General features: G+C 45.2%; 1 protein-coding gene across 2 annotated transcripts in view; it reads left to right on the top strand.

Moving 5' to 3' along the window:
• ppm1bb (protein phosphatase, Mg2+/Mn2+ dependent, 1Bb) overlaps window positions 1–10,965 on the top strand; it is a 22,854-nt gene extending 11,889 nt beyond the window's left edge. The window contains exons 2-6 of one of the 2 annotated variants that reach the window (XM_086195359.1): window positions 166–1,008; window positions 3,545–3,662; window positions 4,122–4,233; window positions 4,584–4,641; window positions 6,530–9,607. In XM_086195359.1, the coding sequence (XP_086051485.1) occupies window positions 178–1,008; window positions 3,545–3,662; window positions 4,122–4,233; window positions 4,584–4,641; window positions 6,530–6,862 (1,452 nt within the window). In that variant the 5' untranslated portion in view covers window positions 166–177 and the 3' untranslated portion in view covers window positions 6,863–9,607. The other variant, XM_086195360.1, reaches the window with a different exon arrangement.
• Window positions 10,966–11,560: the final 595 nt, after the last annotated feature.

Raw genomic sequence — 11,560 nt, forward strand, 5'->3', positions numbered from 1 at the left:
AATGATTGTGTGCACATTCATATAATTACTTTAGTCCTTGGCACAAGATCAGAAAAGTACAGATAGTATATTTATTATACAGTACTGCATAAGAGCAAAGTAAAAGTGAAAAGTATCTGACAGATGTTGTAACATTTCTGTATTTGTATCCGCTCCCCTCTCCAGCTATAGGCAGCAATGGGTGCATTCCTGGACAAACCCAAGACTGAGAAGCATAGTGCCCATGGTGAGGGCAATGGGCTGCGCTATGGTCTGAGCTCCATGCAGGGTTGGCGGGTCGAGATGGAGGACGCCCATACGGCTGTGGTGGGCCTCCCCCATGGACTCGCTGACTGGTCCTTCTTTGCCGTTTATGATGGGCATGCAGGCTCCCGGGTTGCCAATTACTGCTCTGGGCACCTGCTGGAACACATCCTGTCAGGAGGGGCCGAGTTCGGTTCAGGACCCAGCTCCGTGGAGGGTGTGAAGGATGGCATCCGCTCGGGCTTCCTGAACATTGACGAGTACATGCGCAGCTTCTCTGACCTGCGGCAGGGTCTGGACCGCAGTGGATCCACAGCCGTCTGTGTCTTGCTCAGCCCGACCCACCTCTACTTCATTAACTGCGGCGACTCGCGAGCCGTGCTGAGTCGAGACAACAAGGTGGGCTTCTCCACCCAGGACCACAAGCCCTGCAACCCCCGTGAAAAGGAGCGCATCCAGAACGCTGGCGGCTCAGTCATGATCCAGAGGGTAAATGGCTCCCTGGCTGTGTCCCGGGCCCTGGGGGACTACGACTACAAATGTGTGGATGGTAAGGGCCCCACGGAGCAGCTGGTGAGCCCTGAGCCTGAGGTCTGTGTGTTGGAGCGAGCGGCCGAAGGAGACGAGTTTGTGGTGCTGGCATGTGATGGAATCTGGGACGTCATGTCCAACGAGGAGCTTTGTGAGTTTGTGCGCTCACGACTCCTGGTGTGCGACGATCTGGAGAAGGTCTGTAACTCGGTGGTCGACACCTGTCTGCACAAGGTAAGCCCTCTGCTGTTTTATTCTCCATGAACACAAACTTCTTCAAATGTCCCAATGAACTGTTTTGGTGGTCCTGTGTCAAGGTCACTGCCTTTTATTCAATTCCCTGAAAGTCACTTTATCATTTGCCTGGACCAACCTGGGTGGAAACTTTGACACAGGCATGCAAACACAAAGCAGTGATTCTTGTTTTAGATGTGACAGTACGTTTGTCAGGAAACTCAATCAGTTAAAAAAAAAAAAAAGGAACTCAATTTTGTTTCTGTCATCAAAATCAATTATTACTAATCTGATTTGATTTACGGGACAGGACAGTGTTTCGATACTTCTCAAACATTATGTGGCAATAATGATGTGAAAGTACAAATGGAAACCTGAGCACAGTAGGCGGTGATGGTATTATTTGCATGAGTTTGGTTTCCAGTCTCTTTTCTGTTTAGAAAATGGAGCTCTCACCAGATCTTTGCTCTTACTGTGATTATTGGGGGCAATGAGAACATCAAGCACAAAAGTTACCAGTATTCATAAGAACAGCAACTGAATACTTTACGAGAAAAGAAACTTTACAAGCCGTTAATACAAGGAAAGGCAAGAGCGATTTGCCTCAGTTGAACTCAAGTTCCCATGTTAGACATTCACCATCATTTATTTTACGTCTGGAGTTCTTCAAGAACCAGCAAGTACACAGCAGCTGAGTTATTTTTGCCATTCTGGATTATCTCAACTATCACCGCCACACACTGCAATATGTTTTCCCTCTGTGTGCACGCGCTGAAAGGTACCCTGACCACATTGACAGCTCATTGTCACTGTGTCTTACAACCTTGTAATAGAATCCTGGCGAGGGATGGAACCCCGCTAGAGGTTGTTTCTGTTTCATAGATATGCACAATTATTATTTTTATTTTTATTTTTCAAATTGAGGTTTCTTACCAAACGTGAAAAGACAGCTGATTATCCCAGTAACCTGCTGTACTGTGGTCTCAAAGCCACTTGCTTCTGTAGTATTTTATTATCTTCATCGTGTCATTACGCTGGATTACTGTTGGCTTGTGTTTCCTTGTTGGAGAAAACCGCGTATGTTTGGCTTTGATGACATGCTAGTCTACTGAGCCCCTTACAAACACCCATGTGATGTTTTTTTTTTTATTCAGAATTAAGGCTGCATGATGATATCAACAAATCTGCTGATATTGGTCATTTTTTAGTCTTCTCGTCTTCTTTGCTTGCTGAATTTTTCCACATGTTTTGGATGTTTAAAAAAAATGTTATTTTGTTAAATTCCCAATGCTAACATTGTTGTTTTTTTTTCTGTGTACAAAATGCAAATATCATATACTTGTTTACAGTACAGATGATATTGACAAAGGGAATATACCAGCAAATGACAGAAATGAAGGCAAATGTCCTTCTCACTTATCTTCTTGATGCTAAAAGTAGAAACCAAACCGTAATGCTAGTGTTTATATTGTTCTAATGTTTTATTTTTGTTTGATTCTACTGTTTCATGGACCCATGCTGTTGTGTTTACTTGATACTGTATCCAGACGGAGTTTAATCACATCCTACCGAATCATCAGCTGTTTAAAAAGTAATAATATCATTGAAAATGTATCAAGTGGCGTATCGGATCAGCCTCGGCTTGCGCTCCCGCTGAGGCCCGCTCCTTACTGGGTCAGTCGTTCAAAATTTTGCCAGTGTTAGTTCCATGTTCATCATCCTGCCGTTTAGCGAAAGTGTCATGTGACCAAGTTCAATGCCCGGGTCGCACAAGCTGCAGTTGTTCTGATTTAGGTAAACTGTCAAAGCGTGCCAAAATAACTGAAGCTTTGTGATGTCACACAGGTGCCCGCTAATCATAGAAGAAGTCAGACTCCAAGCTCAGCAAAAAATCCCATATCAGTTTTACATATCCTAAGAAATGACTAGACACGCACTCAGCAAGCAGTGGAAATCAGCTGCTTTCTCACCACGATGAAGGAGACATCAGCACGATATGTTGATCTTGGTTGCCCAGCTTCTGGTGAAACCCTTCTGTGGATCCTGTCTTAGTCTGACTCTGATAAACTCAACCTTGAACTGCCGGACTGATGTGTTTACACGCATTTTAAAAGTCCAGTTTGAACGCAGCACAACAAAAATCCTGTTTCTGACATCATGCAAACGTGCTGATGTGGATAATTTAGGTGCGTCCTGATATTCTGATCTAAATTTCTTTGAGGGGGAAAAAAAATGAAATATCTGTCCGCCAAATCTGCAGTCTAGTCCATGTTGTCTGTGTTGTTTTTTCCAGGAATTTAACAGAACCCTTATCCCTAAATTCTCAGGAAAGAAAGGATTATGCTGACAGTTGGGCAACTGTGTTCTTCAAAAGAAAATATACGAGATTGGATTGAAAAATTGTGATCGGTTGAAGTAACATTTAGCGTAATCGCTGTTTTGCATATCCTCCAAGCCCCGCCCTCCATCAGTGACAAACAACTATGTATCCTGTATATCAACACTGACATGATTTGCTTTTGTCTGTCTCCTTCAGGGGAGCAGAGACAATATGAGTGTTGTGTTGGTGTGTTTACCTGGCACTCCGAAAATCTCAGAGGAGGCAGTGAAGAAAGAAGAGGAGTTAGATAAATACCTGGAGAGCCGTGTTGAGGGTTAGTACACACACGCACACACATGTACATTTGTCACCTACACACAGACAAACATATGACCTTCAGTAGTACACATTTATATGAATGAGACATTTGTCACATACAAAAACTTCTGTTACAAATCTTTAACGCTTTGTGCCTGCGCTGCATTTTTTCAAAGTTTTGTCAAGTTTAAGTCAAACAAGCGGCTTCATTGTGGTCACAACATGGATAAAATAACATACTGCAGGAGGAAGAAGTTGTTCGTAAGCCGACTTGTTGATTATTTACTTCCTAAATGTACAGTCGATGGAGCTGTTGATGCAGGAGGACACTGCAATGGATCAGAATCTTGATCCTCCCAAACACTCCTCTATCCACCCGGATACAGATAATGAGGATCGGACATTTTACTTGCAGACATTTACCGTGGTTTTCCTCCAAACGTAACTGACAGTTTTCCATCTTGGTGTTTTGCAGAGCTCCTGGGAAACTGTGGGGATGCCGGAGTCCCTGACCTGGTGTCTGTTCTAAGGAGCATCGCCTCAGAGAACATCCCCAACCTTCCACCTGGTGGAGGCCTGGCCAGCAAGTAAATGCACAACCTGGAACAGCATTCAACTGTTCAATATTTTACAAGTCAAATATCCCATTGAAATTAATTTGTTTATGCTTTGTAATGTCTAAAAGACATATTTCACAACCAGAAGTTGCGAGCGTACACTTGTGGGAACCCCTTAGATGTAAGCATGCATCAGAATGTCCTGAAATGTCTTTATGCATTCAGGGGATACTCAAATATCCACTTAGGTCCTTGCTTGGTTCCATTTCAGCGTCAATCAATACACGTTTACAAGGAACGGACTGGGATTGTTTGTGTAATGTCAGGAGTTGTTCTCCTCTCTAAGCGGCGAGCGTGTGTGTTTGTTTGTGTGCTTGCAGACGGAGTGTGATCGAGGCGGTGTACAACAAGCTGAACCCTCACAGAGAGGAGGAAGGGGTGAGTTCTTCTCTTGTGGAAACCCCTCACCTTTTCAACCACGCGCTCCCTCAGTGTGACCTGATAAAGACGAGTAGCACACAGCACACTAGCCCAGACAAGAACACCCTTTTGTGTACGTGTGAGTGAGAGAGGAACCGAATGTGATGCAGAGGATGGACTCAATAGCTCAGCCTTGGCAAGCCTCATGAAACTTAATTGACTGCATTCCATGTCGAAAAAGTCTTGAACGTCTGCGGTCGATTTCAATTTTGTATTCATCATTGAAATAAGATATACAGTAAAATGTAGATAAACTCCTTGAACTCCCGGCAGTGAAGTCACCTTTTTGAAAGCAACATAATCAATGGATGACTTTCTGTACATGGGACAGAATTCTATTTTATAGCTTCAAGGTTCATGGATTGATTAAAAAAAAAAAGAAGTCATCAGTGGGTTTTTTTTAACAAAATTCTTTGTAGCTTCAGTTTTATAGTCCAAAATTATTACGACTGAAGACGCCTGGTTCCATCTTCTCACTGTCAGTGGGCTTTTGATTGGGATTTTGGTGGAATGCCTGAAATGAGACCAGTGGTTCAGATTAGCGCAACATATTTTACCGTTTTGATCGATGGAATACATGACGCCAGTAAATACTGCACCCGTGACTTTTTTTTTTTTTAGAAACTTTTAACTTGTCTTTAAAAAAGAAAACGGTGGTTGCTAGAAAGTGACTAAAGGAGGCTGCAAATGTTGTCACGCCAAAGGCAGAAGAGGCACCAAGCTTGTCGCGGTGGCGTCGAGTTCTGCGTCCGTTTGCCACGAAAAGAACCAAAAAAAACCCCCAAAGACCTGACACTCTCCTGAATAACAATCCTGTTTTACCAACATCACCACACAATATTTGCAATCATTGTCAAAAACCCTTAAATCTTTCATCACACATTGAGTTCATGTGATATCCGAAATTGGAGCAAGTAGAAATTTCATTTCAAATGATGGCTGGAGTGTTCAGGCTGAATGTGGAGGGATACCATTTCGAAACAGCACTTCACCCATTTTTTTTGTATGGAAGAGTTGTTGTTTTTAAACTGAAGTTTTGTGTAGTTTTGTTGTTGCTCATCCAAATTCTCTGCTCGCTTCAGTATTTCTGAATTCAACATTCGCCCAAGAAATCATGCAGGGCCGAAATTTAGTCATCTAAGCGTCAGAGACTGATGAGCACATATTTGATTTTTTTTGGGCTGAAGTATGGCTTCAAGGACTTAATGAGTTTCCAAAAAATGTGAGTAGATCCAACCACAGACATTTGACGGCAGCTTGAGGAGGAGAGCTCGGCAGCTTAGCTTGCATGTCGCCGCAGGAGAAACTTTCCCATCAAACATACAAAAGAGAAGTCCCTTAAAGTTAAAGTCATTATGAATGCAATTCCTATGAAGAGATCCCCATCAGTCGCCTCCGAGGGTGTGTGTGTGTGTGTGTGTGTGTGTGTGTTTGTGTGCACACGCACATGTGCGTGTGCACATGTGCGTGTGTGTGTGCACGTGTGCATGCACAAGGCCACTTGAGTGTATTTGGCATATTAATTCCAGTTGGATATTGACTTGCAGGGCTCTTTTCTCAGGGCTGGGTGGGTGCTGACTGACCCCCCACCCCCCACCCCATTACTTCGCACAGCAAATGTCACAGAGGGTTATTGGTCACAGGGTCAGAGGTAGCGTTTGCATGGGCCTGTCTGACTGGTGCAAGAATGTCTCTGACAGTGACACGCTAGTGTGTGTGTGTGTGTGAGAGAGAGAGATGGATAGCTGTGACTGTGATGTGAGTGTTGTGCTATTATTTGTTCGATGTGTGTGTGTTTAACGATGGAGCGTGCCTGCAGAGTCTGACCCCTGGCGTGTCACCTCAGGCCTGTGCGGGGGGAGAGGAGGAGGAGAGTGAGGAGGGAGGTGGCAGCACGGCGGCTCATCTGCTGGAGGCTCTGAGGCAGTTCCGCCTGCACCACCGGGGGCAGTACAGAGCGGTGCTGGAAGAGTCCTTGGCCACCTACCAGCTGCGGGGGGAAAATACTGCCGAGGGAACAGGGGAGAGCCGGAGGACCTCAAACGACGACAACGATGACAGCCAGGAGCAGCCCGCCTCCCCTCCCTCTCCCCCCTCGCCCCCGCCCTCACCCACCACTGCCGAGTCGGAGGCCTGCCAAGATACGCCCATTCCTGAGTCTGATCCCTCCTCTGACTGAGCAACCTGCCCACATACCTACCCATCCATCCATCCATCCATCCATCCATCCATCCGCTCCTGGCTCCAGAGCTCTAGACAGATGTGCTATGACCTCTCCTCCTCTTTCCTTCAACACAGCACTTGAATAGACACAGTGGCTTCCTCCTGGTCTGAAGCTGCAGCTGTCGTTGCTGCTCAGCATTTTTTAACACGGAGCAAATATAAACTATTCAAATGGCTTTTGTGTCTATTGAAGTTCTGTCTCAGGAAGCCACATGTACACCTCCCACCTACTGAAGACTAGTGTCTTGTTTTGTTTAGTTTTCCTCCACCCTTCTTGGTTTGGATTGTCCTGTCACTTTAATACTTGAGCACACAGACTGATGTCTACAGTAGAATATAATCAACAGCACTGATTGACAGTCATGGGGTTTCAAAAACAACCGCGCACTCGGCTGTCGAGGTTCTCCAGCTCTGGTTTCTGGCTGAGATCCTCCTTCAACCTCTCACCTGCTCACAGTGGACACGCGAGAGGACAGCAGACCCTCCCAGCCGAAGCTGTCTCCAATCTCCAAGCCTACTTCATCTACAGACTCTGAACACACTCCTGTGTGTGTTTGTGTGCGTGCATGTGTGTGTGTGTGTATATATGTGTGTGTGTGTGTATATATATATATATATATATATATACACACACACACATACGTGTATATGTATGTATGTGTCCGTATGTGTGTATGCAAGAGTTAAGAAGCAAGAAACCAATCATGATTCTGTGTTTTTGACTGTGGAGGGAGCTCCTTAGTGACCACACTTATCAGCATTTCCAGGAATCTTCTCGGCTGTTAGACCGAAAGGACGAGGCTGTCTGACCACATGGGGCGGCGGGCGTGTGCTTGTAGTTTGAGTGACATTTGATATAAATTATGCTCCCACAGCAAATTCCACATCACCACCACTGCAAGGGAAAATGTGTTCCTGTTTGGTAATCAGGTGGAGGTCGTTAAGTTGAAACATTGATGCCAGCCAGCCAATGGAGTCATAAAATAAAACAATCTAAACCCACATTAGCAACCCCATGAGGCAGTAACACTCATCACGCCTTCTTAAATTTATTTCACAGATGGTGGGCTCAGTTCAAAGGCTGTATTGTTGGCAAAATCAAAAGGTTTAATCCCCTCCGGGATGTTCTTTTTGTCGTCTTCTTCTTGTCAAGCTAAGCACTGCGTCGCGTAACATGGCTCAACTTGTGCCGGCCTCCCTCCGCTCCGGCACAAACGTCCGTCAGCTCTGTCAGTTTTACCAGTCAAAGAGAAGAGGAGGAAGTCGCCGCAGACATTTACTGACACGCATGCCAACACGATCCCTGCATGTGTAGCGTGCTGCCCAAACAGCACGTGAACAGCGTTCGCAAGTATGCTGACGTTTGCGTGAATGCTAACTTTAGCAGGGAAAGATGCTAACTTCAGCTTTCATTTCAAAATGCAAACTCAGCCATCAAATATTTTGCCAAACGTGCCCGCAGTTAGCACGCCAGCAGCTACTGAAGTTAAATGTGGGCATTTGTTGAGCAGCGGTTAGCATCTAGAGTGATAGCACACGTATGTTTTATTGGTAATATTTTGCTAAGCTAATAGGCACCGACAGGATGGCTTTCATTAGCTTTAAAGATATTTTGTCATGAGCCAATTATGAGACATTGAGAAACGTTACAATTTCTCCTCCAAATATTGATTTAATCCAATCTTTTTGACCAACACTCCAGACGACTCCCATCCCAGGAGTCATAATTGGGGGGGGGGGGGGGTCATACCATTGAATCTCGAGCTTCATGGTGCCGTTCGATACCAGCGCAGTCGATTACTGCTGGACAGCTTTGAGCGTGTTCTTACAGTGGGAGACGGTTGTGTATGCAAAGCCCGCAGCATCACTGACGAGTTGAAACTCTCACCTTTGCCCCCACCCCCAGTGAAAGCTTGTCCAGGAGCCAAATCTGATCAAATATCTCACACCCGATGACTCTGGATGCGCTGCGCTCCACCTTTTCAACTGTAAGGCACTTATAGCTGTCGCGGGGAGGTTATGCTGAAGACTTGTATGCATGTAAGTGCGATTGTGTGTGTATGAGTTGAATTTGTATGCAGTGTGGTGGGCAAAACCAGTCCCACAGTTAAATAACACATTAACAAATAAAAGCGATTTGAGGTATAAAGCTGATCTGTGTCAAGTGTGTGAGCATCTGTCACTCTAATCTGTTATTTGTGTCAAATCATGCTGATGTGTGATTTTAAGCGTCCGCGACCGACGCGGGGCCCGATACGACGCGCCGGTATTTGATCCAGGATCTTTCCAGAACACATCTTGAGGAATCACTCCGCGTTCCTGCTCTATTTAGCGTGTTCTTAGGGTTCCGTGTAGGCTCTGAAAGGTTTGATAAATAAATCGTCCTGTCTGTCAGTTTGAAACCTCTAAATAAGCACCTGCGTTACACCATGTGGCAGCGATGAGGGGATGGGGAACCCATCCTCTTCATTTCTTCTTTTTTTTTGTTCTTTTTTTTTCCATTCAGACAGTTGTGATTCTCCGCAAGGTGAGTCATCGGCGGTCTGGGTTTTTGTTGTGCGCTGACTCTGGGCCCGGGAGTCTCTCTGTCATTCTGAGTGGATGAAAAGGTCAAAAAGTACCGTCTCTTAGTCTTGAAGTGGAGGATGCTGCAACAGAGTCAACTCACCTACCCTTCTCTCTCTGTCTCTTTTCTCTTTCCCTACCCAGAGTGCCGGTGAGCTGGAAGACCCCTGGTAGCCATGGCAACAACCCGTGTCTCCTCTGGGTGCACCAGCGCAGAGGAGGAAGGTCTCTCCATTGCGCCATGTCTTTCTCCACTAAAAGAGGACATGTGGTGTGTGTTGGAGTGCGTGAGTGTGCGTATGTTGGTTGTGCATATGTGTGTGTGCGTGTGTGTGTTTGCAGCAGTGGGACAAAGACGACAACGACAACCACCACACATGCAGACTGCTTTAAGCCTGGGGGGGAGGGGAGGGGGGCTGGGATTTCAAAAATGTCAAGATTTTATGAACTGAAGCATTGTGATGGTAGAGATGATTTTTACCATTGAGGTGTTTTTTTCCATTTCTTTTCTTGAATGTTGACATTGAACACCTGACTTCACAATGACATGAGGACCTTGTGTGTGTGTGTGAGATTGTGCGTGCGCACGTGTGTGTGTGTGTATGTGTGAGTGAGAGAGAGTTTGTGGGTGTGTGTGTGTGTGTGTGAGTGAGTGTTTCAAGGAGGGCCAAGAGAAGACGGTGGATAAAAAGACTTTGTATGTAATTCTTCTTCTCCTGGACTTTTTTGTGCTACTGGGTCCGATTACTTGCCTAACACCCTTTGCTTCTACCCTCTTAAAAAGACACACACCCTGTCTCTAACACACACAGACACACCAAAATCATAACCCCCCCACCACCACAACCACCCACCCACACTTCCACCCTTCCACCTGTGCACGTATGTGATGTGCCACTTTCGCCAGGCACTGCATGAGGACTTTGGTTCTACATGTACAGCTACGTGGTTTTCTAGTCGACAGGGATGGACAGCCATTGGTTGAGACTGACCGAACCCCGAGGGACCTCTGGACTCTGATTGGCTCCTGCCGTGTGAGAAGTGGAATGATTTTTTTTTGTTTTTTTTTTTGTTTTGTTGTTGTTGTTGTTGATACTATTAAGGTAATGATAATCATGATGGGAAAATGGGTTTATCTTGTTCACTGAAAAGCTGACTCATGGAGGTGGGTGGGGTGGGGGTGGGGTTGTTGTATCACTGGTTGGACTTCCTGTGGGGGAGGCAGGTGGGGTGCTAAACAGGCTCCCCACCTCCTCCCCGCCATCACGGTCGGAAATACACATGGCGGCGGACTGTCCTGACAGAGGAAAGTTGTTTTTCTCTTATGTTGTCCATGAGGTGACTATAGCTGCTCGCTGTGTAGAGTGAGTGAACTCCCCGTTTTAACCCTGTTCCTGGTTCTCAGACTGCATTGGTAATGTTTGTATTGCTGTTGTTTGATTGCACTCACATTTGATTACAGAAAGCGTCTATATATGAAATAAAATACCTGCCAAGGACATGTGGTGGCTGTGCATTTTAATCAGTTATTTTATGTTTTATGAATTTTGTTTGTTTGTTGGTTTGTTTAAAAAAAAAAACACGGACTTAAATGGAGAGATTATTCCTGCCTGTCGGTGCTCCTTTCAAACATTTGGAGGCCGTTTTGTAAACTGGTGCTGCAAGCACAAAGGTCAAATATGTGTCACCTCAGGCTGTGCGTGGCATCATACAACAAGCTGGCCACATTCAGAGCAGGTTGTAAAGAAACGTCACTGGACCGATGGTCATTTGGAGGATGACATCATCGTTTCCACTGTCTACTAATAATGAAAAAAAAGTTTACATTTTTTTTAGCAACACCAGAAAATTAAAGTAAAATGATCTTAATTCAAATAGCGTGCAAAAAATTCCCAGAAGTTTTCATTAAAAGTAAAATATTCATTTTACCAATTATATTTTCCCTAATAAAGTGACATTGCTGTAAAATTGACAGAAAAACAATTACGTTACAGCCCCGCCCCCCCCCCCGCCCCCCTTCCACCACCACCACCAATCGTTCTGATCAATAATTGTTTCTGTGCTGTGTGGATGCGCGTGTATCAAACTG

Source organism: Aulostomus chinensis, chromosome 23 (assembly GCF_037954235.1).
Source record: "Aulostomus chinensis isolate RoL2024-O1b breed Wild chromosome 23, RoL_Achi_v1.0, whole genome shotgun sequence".
Taxonomy (NCBI): Eukaryota; Metazoa; Chordata; class Actinopteri; order Syngnathiformes; family Aulostomidae; genus Aulostomus; species Aulostomus chinensis.